This window comes from Dipodomys ordii, unplaced genomic scaffold (assembly GCF_000151885.1).
Source record: "Dipodomys ordii isolate 6190 unplaced genomic scaffold, Dord_2.0 Scaffold23, whole genome shotgun sequence".
Taxonomy (NCBI): domain Eukaryota; kingdom Metazoa; phylum Chordata; class Mammalia; order Rodentia; family Heteromyidae; genus Dipodomys; species Dipodomys ordii.
Window position 1 is genome coordinate 1,995,035 of NW_012267239.1, and position 10,135 is coordinate 2,005,169.

The following is a 10,135-nucleotide window of genomic DNA, read 5'->3' on the forward strand; positions in this document are numbered from 1 at the left end:
TTCTTTTCTTTTTGTCAGTCGTGGGGCCTGGGTGCTGTTGCTCAGCTCTTCAGCTCTAAGGGTAGCACTCTACCACTTGAGCCACAGTGCCACTTATGGTTTTCTGAGTCGTTTATTGGAGGTGAGTCTCATGGACTTTCACGCCCAGGCTGGCTCTGAACCATGATCCTCAGATCTCAGCCTCCTGAGTAGCTAGGATTACAGGAATGAGCCACTGATGCCTGGCTTTTTTTTTTGTTCGTGGAACTTAAACTCAGGGCTTGGGTGCTATCCCTGAACTTTTTTGCTCAAAAGAAGCCCTCTACCACTTTGAGGTACAGCCCCACTTTTAGTTTTTTGGTGGTTACTTGGAGATAAGAGTCTCAGGGACTTTTTTTTTTTTTTGCCAGTCCTGGGGCTTGAATTCAGAGACTGGACTGCTTTTTGCTCAAGGCCAGCACTCTATCACTTGAGCCACAGTACCACTTCAGGCTTTTTCTGAGGAATGGAACCCAGGGCTTCATGCGTGCTAGGCAAGCACTTTACCACTAAGCCACATTCCTAGCCGACTCACAGACTTTATTGCCAGGCTGGTTTGGAACCTAGATCCTCAGATCCCAGCTTGCGTAGCTAGGATTATAGACATGAGCCACTGGCACCTGGCTTTCATCGTTCTTTAACTAAAGAACTTAGAGTGAGCTGGGTGCCAGTGCCTCATGCCTGTAATCCTAGCTACTCAGGAGGCTGAGATCTGAGGATCACAGTTCAGAACCAGGCCAGGAAGGAAACTCTGTGAGATTCTAATCTCCAATAAACCACCAGAATACCAGAAGTGGTGCTGTGGCTCAAGCAGTAGAGTGCTCACCTTGAGCTGAACAGCACAGGGACAATGTCCAGGCCCAGAGTTCAAGCCCCACCCACAAAAACAAAACAAAACAAAAAAATTTACAGTGATTTTTATTTATTTTTTTTGTGGGTCGTGGGGCTTGAACTCTGCTCCTGGATGCTGTTCCTGTGCTGTTCAGCTCAAGGTGAGCGCTCTACTGCTTGAGCCACAGCACCACTTCTGGTATTCTGGTGGTTTATTGGAGATTAAAGTCTCACAGTTTCCTGCCGGGGCTGGCTTTGAACTGCAATCCTCAGATCTCAGCCTCCTGAGTAGCTAGGATTACAGGTGTGAGCCACTGGCACCTGTCTTAGAGTGATTTTTATACTGATCAGCTTGATACCTGCTATGCTATGGATGGGAGTGGCTGAGGAATCACTTCCAAGTCATATATTTATGAATTTTAGAGCATCAATGTCTGGTTGGCTACTGAATGCTTTTGTTGTTGTTTTACCAATCATGGGGCTTGAACTCAGGGCCTGGTCACTGTCCCTGAACTTCTTTTGCTCAAGGCTAATGCTCAACCACTTGAGCCACTCAACCACTTCTGGCTTTTTCTGTGGTATTGAGGAATCAAACTAAGGGCTTCATGTATGTAAGGTAAGCACTCTATCATTTAGCCACATTCCCAACCCTACTGAATATTTTTGAACAGGTAAACAGGACTCACCTATAAATTCATTTCTAGCTTAGAGTGCAAAAAAAAAGTATGTATTTGCCAGGTACCAGTAGCTCATATCTATAATCCTAGGTACTCGGGAGGCTGAGAATCACAATTCCAAGCCAGCCCAGGCAGACAAATCCATGAGACATTTATTTCCAATTAACCAGCAAAAATGAGAACTTGGAGGTATAGCTCAAATAGTTTAGCACCAGCCAAGAGGGTGAGTCCCTGAGTTCAAGCCCCAGTATTAGAACCAGTGAAAAAAAGTATATGCTTAAGTACAAAGCAATTGGGACTTTTGATGCAAGAGCTTACAGTCTGGTTAGGCCTTTGTCTGTATTCTTTAATGTCCCCCTTGACATGGCTTCCCGGGATGTTGATTAAAGCTGAGCTTTAATCAGTGTGTACTACCACTTTTACCTACTTGAATAAAGTGATAGATGGTGGTCAGATACTTATTTTCAACATTTAAAACAAAACCTAAGCTGGGCACCGATAGCTTATGCCTATAATCCTAGCTGCTCAGGAGGCTGAAATCTGAGGATTGCAGTTTAAATCAGCCCAGGGAAAAAAGTCCCTGGGAGACTCTGACCTCCAATTAACCACTCAAAAATCAGAAGTGTAGCTGTGGCTCAAAGTGGTAGAGTGCTAGCCTTGAACAACAGAGGTAGGGACAGTGCCCATGCCCTGAGTTCAAGCTCCATGACCTCCCCCCCCCAAAAAAAAAAAAAATCCCACAACTAAAACAACAAAAAGCTTGGAGAGGAGGTTTTCAGGTTCTTGATTGATGTGTGTCTTAGTATAGTCTGTTTTGGCATAACAGATTGAATTGATAGCTTTTTAGATCTGTTTTCAGATTTAGTCTTAGCAAGTAGGTATGCTCTCAAATCTATGAGTGCTGAATAGAGTATGCTTCACATCTCAAGTCATCAAGTCATTACCTAAAAATGTTGAAAGACAAATTCTTTTTTTTTTTTTTCCGGTCGGTCATAGGGCTTGAACTCTGGGCCTGGGAGCTGTCCCTCAGCTCTTCAGCTCAGCTACAGCGCCACTTCCGGTTTTCTGGTGGTTTAGTGGAGATAAGAGTTTCACGGACTTTCCTTCTCCTTCTCCTGGCTGGCTTTGACCAGCGATCCTCAGATCTCAGCCTCCTGAATAGCTAGGATTATAGGCATGAGCCACCGGTGCCTGGCGGCAAATTCTTATTTAATGGGAAAAAAAACCTGATTTTTTTTTTTGGCCAGTCCTGGGGTTTGAACTCAGGGCCTGGGCACTGTCCCTGAGCTCTGTTTTGCTCTACCACTTGAACCACAGCTCCACTTCCATCTCTTTCTGGTGGTTGATTGGAGATAAGTGTCTTATGACCTTTGTTTTAGTTATCTATTCATTTGACTAAAAGATGGTATACAAAGGCATAACGCCTCTGAACAACTAATGTACTGTTTATCAAAATGAATACCAGGAAGTGGAAACATGTTTTGGTGAGAAGGGCAAGAATGGGAGACACAAATGGAGGGATGAAGCATGAGCAAATGTAGTCACTCAATGTACACTAAGTAAAAATTGAATTGTGTAACTTGAGGGTAGGGATGGGGGGAAATAGTGGAGAACAATAGAAGAGGTAACATTGATCAAAGAACATTGTACTCATAACCTGACATAAGAAATTATAACCTCTTTGTACAGTTTTATAGTAGTAAATTAATATATGTATATATCCACGTATATGTGTATATATTTTTTATGTCAGTCATAGGGCTTGAACTCTGGGCCTGGCGTTGTCCCTGAGCTCTTCAGTTCAAGGCTAGTGCTCTACCACTTGAGCCACAGGGCCACTTATGGCTTTTTTCTTTTTGCTTATATGGTGCTGAGGAATCGAACCCAGGGTCTCATGCATGCAAGGCAAGCGCTCTACCACTGAGCCACCTTCCCAGCCCTTCCCTGAGCTGCTTTTGCTCAAGGCTAGCACTCTACCACTTTAGCCATAATGCCACATCTGGCTTTTTCCATTTATATTGTACTGAATAATTGAACCCAGGGCTTTGTGCATGCCGGGCAAGCCCTCTACCACTAAGCCACATTCTCAGCCTGTAAATTAATATTATTTATTTATGTATTTATTTTTGGTCAGTTGTAGGGCATGAACTCGATCTGAGTGCTGTCCCTCAGCTCTTCAGCTCAAGGCTAGCACTCTACCACTTGAGCCACAGCACATTTCTGGCTTTTTTTGCTTATATGGTGCTGAGGAATCCGAACCCAGGACCTCATGCATGCGAGGTAGGTACTCTACCATTGAGCCACCTTCCCAGCCCAGTTAATTTTAAAAAGCTTAATATTAGCCCAGATATGGGAGGATCCTGAGTTCAGGGTCAGCCTAAGCAGCATTGGAGACATTGTACCAAAAAAAAAAAAAAAGCTTAATATTGTCCGTTTTAGGCAAAGTATTGCTATATTGCCCAGACTGGCCTCAGCTTCCTGAAAGCTGAGATGACAAACATATACTATTATGGCTGGTTGTAGCCCATTTTGGACAGTCCAACCTCAGAATTTTGTCATATATGTGCCTTCAAAAACTTAGGCAGCTGGGTGCTGGTGGCTCACACCTGTAATTCTAGCTACTCAAGAGGTTGAGATCTGAGGATCACCTTTTGAAACCAGACTGGGCAAGAAAGTCTGTGAGACTTTTATTTTCAACAAGCTAACCGAAGAGTTGGAAATGAAGCTGTGGCTCAAGTGGTAGGGTGCTAGTCTTGAGGGGAAAAAAAAAAAAAGTGGGCTGGGAATGTGGCTCAGTGGTAGAGTGCTTGCCTTGCATGCATGAAGCCTTGGGTTCGAGTCCTCAGTACCACATAAACAGAAAAAGCCAGAAGTGGCACTGTGGCTCAAGTGGTCGAGTGCTAGCTAGCCTTGAGCATAAAAAGCTCAAGGACAGTGCTCAGTCTCTTGAGTTCAAGCTCCAGAACTGGCCCACCCCCCAAAAAAAAAAAAAAAAGTTCAGGAACAGCATGTAGGCCCTGAGTTCAAGCCCCAGGACTTAGAAAGAAACAAGAAAAAAAAACCCAGCTTGTTAATAGGCCAATCATGGATGTATGTCTACAATACCAGCTATTCAGGAGGTGGAAATCAGGATGTTTACAATCCAAGACTAACCCTGGATAAAAAGTCTAGGTCTTATCTAAAACCACCAACTAAACTGAAAAGTCTGGTAGAATGGATCGAGTAGTGGAGTTCCTGCCTAATCAAGAGTTTAAACCCCTATACTGCTCCCTCTCCAAAAAAGCTTTTTTTATTGTTTTTCTATTTCTTAGTTGTTTTTCTGTTTGCTAGTAATGACAGTGGAACTTAGACTTAACAATCTTGGCCTATTTGGTTGGAACTAGGTTTCTATTCCATTTGAGAGTATTTAGCTAGAATAATGTTCAAGTAGTGTTAGGCTAGTGCTTTCATGTTTCTAAGCATGCTAGTGATTTTATGTGGGACTAAGCCTGTTTCCTTTTTTTATTTTTTTGCCAGTCCTGGGGTTTGAACTCTGGGCCTGGTTACTGTCCCTGAGCTTCTTTTTGTTCAAGTTAGCGCTCTACCACTTGAGCCACAGTGCCACTTCTTGCTTTTTCTGGTTATGTGGTGCTGAGGAATCAAACCCAGGGCTTCATGCCTGCAAGGCAGGCACTCTACCACTGAGCCACCTTCCCAGTCCAGCCTGTTTCCTTTTGAAGAGAGCATAATCTTGTGTTTTGAGCACCATAATGAATGTTTTCTTCTCCAACTGGAATAATATTTGAGACTTCTTACTCTTTCACCTATATTCTGAGATCAAATTATTGCAACAAATAGAGTACTTCAAATTCTCCCACTTCACATTCACAGGGTAGAAGGGTCTAGAAGCAGTAGCTATTCTCACCAAGGATTTTTTTTTTTTTGGCCATTGTGAGGCTAGAACTCTGGGCTTGGGCACTATCCCTCAGCTCTTCATCTCAAGGCTAGTGCTCTACTGCTTGAGCCACAGCACCACTTCTGGTTTTCTAGTGGTTTATTGGAGATAAGTCTCACGGACTTTCCTGCCTGGGCTGGCTTTGAACTGTGATCCTCAAATCTCAGCCTCCTGAGTAGCTAGGATTACAGGCATGAGCCACCAGTGCCCAGCTTCACCAAGAATTTTTAAAGATGGTGTGTTCTGTGGAAACTTCTGGTAAGTGTGGGATGTTTACAAGGTTAGGAAAATAGATTGGCTTGATGAGAGAGCCCCTTCCCATTGACCCTTCTTAGTTTAGGGATACCATTTAAAATCTGTTCAGAAATCAAAGGTGTTTTGGAATTCCATGAAGGTAGAAAGCAGTCATTTGGTCATGTGCTTTCTTTGGTGCATTATAGTGTTTAGGAAAACAGCTTCCTTATCACGTTAATAGGTGTAGGAGTCACATTATAGTCCTCTGGGCATTGATGTGGTATAAATTCCTCTTTTTTTTGTCAGTCATGGGGGCCTGAACTCTGAGCCTGGGCACTGTCCCCCAGCCCTTCTGCTCAAAGCTACCACTCTATCACTTGAGCCACAGCGCTACTTCCAGCTTTTTTTGCGTATGTGGTGCTGAGGAATCGAACCCAGGGCCTCATGCATGCAAGGCAAGTACTCTACCACTGAGCCACCTTCCCAGCCCTTGTTTTTGTTTTTTGGTAGGTTGTGGGGCTTGAACTCTGAGCATGGGCACTGTCCCTCAGCTATTCAGTTCAAGGCTAGCACTATACCACTTGAGACATAGTGCCACTTCCAGTTTTCTGGTGGTTTATTGGAGATAAGAGTCTCACAGACTTTCCTGCCGGCCTGGCTTTGAACTGCGATCCTCAGCTCTCACCCTCCTGAGTAGCTAGGATTACAGGTGTGAGCCACCAGCACCCAGCTTCATTAATAATTTTGTATTTTCTTTTTTTTTTTTTTGCAGTACTAGGAGTTTGAACTGAGGGCCGTATGCGTACTGAGTTTGCTTGCTTGACTGGAGCTCTATCAGTTGAGCCATTTCCAGACCTGCTCTTTCCCCCCCCCCCCCGGTCCTGGATCCTGAACTCCAGGCCTGGGCACTGTCCCTCAGCTCTTCAGCTCAAGGCTAGCGCTCTACCACTTGAGCCACACCACCACTTCTGGCTTTTTTCTGCTTATGTGGTGCTGAGGAATCAAACTCAGGGCCTCATGCATGCAAGGCAAGCACTCTACCACTGAGCCACCTTCCCAGCCCTAATTTTTACTTTTTTTTATATAAAAGTAATGTACACAGAGGTTACAGTTATGCAAGTCAGGTAAACAGTATATTTCTTTTTGGACAATGTCCCCCTTCCCTCACTCTTCCAGTTTTTTTCCTCCTGTCCCCACCTACAAGTTGTATAGTTCATTTTCAACATAGTGTCTAGTGAGTACCACTGTTGCATTTTGTGTTGGTTATTTTCAAGGTATTATCTTGTTTTATGCCCAGGCCATTCTGGGCCATGATCTTACTTATCCTGTGTGTTGCTGGGGATAGACACACACTACCACGCACAGCCATTGTACTTCTCTTTTAGCTATGCACACACCACTGCACCCAGACATTTCTCTCAAAAATGTATTTTTTTTCCCCCCCAGCTAGCTTCAAACCAAGGTCACCTGAGATCTGCCTATCAAGTAGCTGGGACTTTTAGGCTTGAGCCCCTGTACCTGCCTCTGGTTTCCTTTTTGAGATAAGTCTACTATGTAACATAGGCTGTCCTTGACTTCTCAGCCCTACTACTTTAGTCTCTCGGCTGCTGGCATTATAAATGTGTGCCACTGTTAACTGCTGGAGACTTCTGCGTACTGAGAATATAAACATTTAGATGTGTTATGATGTGTACTGCCCTTTGTTTAATAGTAAATAGATTTACTGTTTGAATTTGTAAGGGATTTTATAATCTTTCGAGTTCTGGTAGCAGAAAATTGACTTGCAGTGTTTTCTTTCCCACCTCTACCCCTCCACAGTGTTATACAGAAGTATTTCCTATATTGGAACATCCTTCCTATGTTTGGTCTGTTTCTCTGTCTCTCTCTCTTTCCTTCCTTCCTTCCGTCTTCTTTTCTTTTTTTTTTTTTTTTGGCTGCTCCTGGGGTTTGAACTTAGGCCTGGGCACTGTCCCTGAGCTTTTTTTTGCTCAATGCTTGTGCTGTACCACTTAAGCCACAGCTCTGCTTTTGGCTTTTTGGTGGTTAATTAGAAATAAGAGTCTCATAGACTTCCTTCCCAGGCTAGCTTTGCACTGAGATTCTCAGATCTCAGTCTCCTGAGCAGCAGGAATATAGATGTGAGCCACCAGTGCCTGGTTTCTTCTTGTTTTTAATGAGTTTTTCTTTTTTCTTTTTGTGCTACTAGCAACTGAGCCCAGAGCCTCATGCATACTAGGCAGACACTATACCACTGTAAAGGGGAAAAAACTTAAGCCCTCTTTACCTTGATATTTGCTCTTGAAACCACTGTTATTAGTCCATTTGCTTGCCCCTCCCCAAATTTGTATCACCTCTGAATTTGTGAGACTTGTGTTTATTCTATAGATTTCTTTGGGCTCCAGTCTTTGAGCACTCAGTATTGGGGATCTTATTACTGGATGGCAATGTATGAGAATGTGTGTTTTAGCAAAAACTAGTCACTAGTTTGTGATTATTATAACTATTTGATAATTTGATAATTCTATTTGAGCTTCTAAGATCCATGATGTGAGCCAGATGTGTGCAAATGCCTATAATAAATGAGAGATGGTCCAAGGCCAGCCCCTGGCAAAAGTGAGACCCTATCTGAAAATAAAGCAAAAAGGTCTGGGGGGATAGTTGAAGTGTTAGAGTACCTGCCTAGTAAGTAAAAGTGTAAGTCCAGGAGCTCAAACCCCAGTACCACCAAAAAAGAAAAATAAAAAAAACAGGGCGCTGGTGGCTTGTAATCCTAGCTACTCAGGAGGCTGAGATCTGAGGATCACAGTTCAAAGCCAGCCTGGGCAGGAAAGTCCATGAGACTCATCTCCAGTAAACAGCCAGAAGAACAGAAGTGGTACTGTGGCTCAATTGGTAGAGCGCTCGCCTTGAGCTGAAGAGCACAAGGACAGTGCCCAAGCCCAGAGTTCAAGCCCCACAACCGACAAAAATTAAAAAATAAAGTAAAAATAAAAAAGATTCTGATCTAACTCTACCCCTTTCTGGAATAAGTCAGAGTTTAAGTTAAAATACTTAGAATTACTCATAACAGAAATAAGTTGAAAGTGTGTGGCCTGAGAAATGTGATTCAAAAAAATCCCCATTTGATTTCTCTTTTTAGGAGGAGCTCTTGGATATAAAAGAACACCCCCATTCCAAACAGAGGCCTTCATGCCTCTCCGAAAAGTACGACAGGTATGGCTGTCATTCTAAGTCATTAACTTCTAATTGTTCTTTTTTGTTATTGTTGTTATACCACACTTGTTGGTATAATTATATTAAGGTTTTTTTTTGTAGAATTATGATTGAGGGAGGGATTTCAAGTGGTAGTAACATGGACTTCTAATTAATAATGTTTAAAAAAATAGAAAATGACAAAGTCACAAAGCAGAACAAAAACCTGAGCCCCAGTGTCCTTTTTTAGTCCCTGTGGCCATGCTTTCAATGTACTTCTCCAAGGGCTTTCCCCAGGATTGCTGATCAGGAGGGCTCTGAACCTTTAACCTCTGTTCTCCAAACAAAGACCCATTCAGCTGTTTAGCCTTATTGTGTGTTAGGCTCCTTTAGAAAAGGTAAAAGCTTTGGTTTGAAAATGCTATAGCTAAAAATGGCCTGTAAAATAACCTCAAAATAATTCTATATTATACTTCTTATTGACATTTGACATTTCACATTGGCCTTTTTTTTTTTTTTTCTTTTACTGGTACTGGGGCTTGAACTGAGGGCCTAGGTACTGTCCCTTAGAATTCCTGCTCAAGGTCTGGCATGCTACCATTCAAGCTACAGCTTTACTTTCAGCCTGTTGCTGATTCATTGGAGATAAAAGTCTCAGATTTTCCTACCCAGGCTGGATTTGAGCTGCAATCCTCAGATTTCATCCTCCTGAAAATCTAGGATTACAGATGTGAGCCACCACTTCGCAGCTTGGCCTACATTTTTAACGTACAATGTGTTATATTTAATTTTGGGGTTGGGGCTAGGAAAGTGGCTCAGTGGTAGAGCGCTTGCCTTGCAATGCATGAGGCCCTGGGTTTGATTCCTCAGCACCACATAAGCAAAAAGAAAAAAGCCAGAAGTGGCGCTGTGGCTCAAGTGGTAGAACTCTAGCCTTGAGCTGAAAGCTGAGGGATAACACCCAGGCCCAGAGTTCAGGCCCCACAACCGGACCCAAAAAAAAAAAAAATTGGGTTGAGTCGGACAAATTGGTTTTTATTGTTTTCAGGGCTAAGGAATGAACCCAGAATCTCCTCCATGCTAACTAAGCAGCTGCTGTATCACTGAGCTACATTCTCAGCCTAGACAGCCTTTTTATAATTGTATATAGACTCCTAATAACGGGCTGGGAAGATGGCTCAGTGGAAGAGTGCTTGCCTTGCATGCCTGAGGCCCTGGGTTCGATTCCTCAGCACCACATAAGCAAAAA

At 43.2% G+C, this 10,135-nt stretch overlaps 1 protein-coding gene across 1 annotated transcript in view; it reads left to right on the forward strand.

Annotated features, from left to right (window-relative positions):
* Nucleotides 1-10,135, forward strand: part of Eif4enif1 (eukaryotic translation initiation factor 4E nuclear import factor 1) — a 58,681-nt gene that overhangs the window by 13,113 nt on the left and 35,433 nt on the right. Inside the window, exon 3 of the mRNA XM_013014253.1 lies at nt 8,834-8,907. Within this exon, the coding sequence (XP_012869707.1) occupies nt 8,834-8,907 (74 nt within the window). The remainder of the gene's footprint in view (nt 1-8,833; nt 8,908-10,135) is intronic.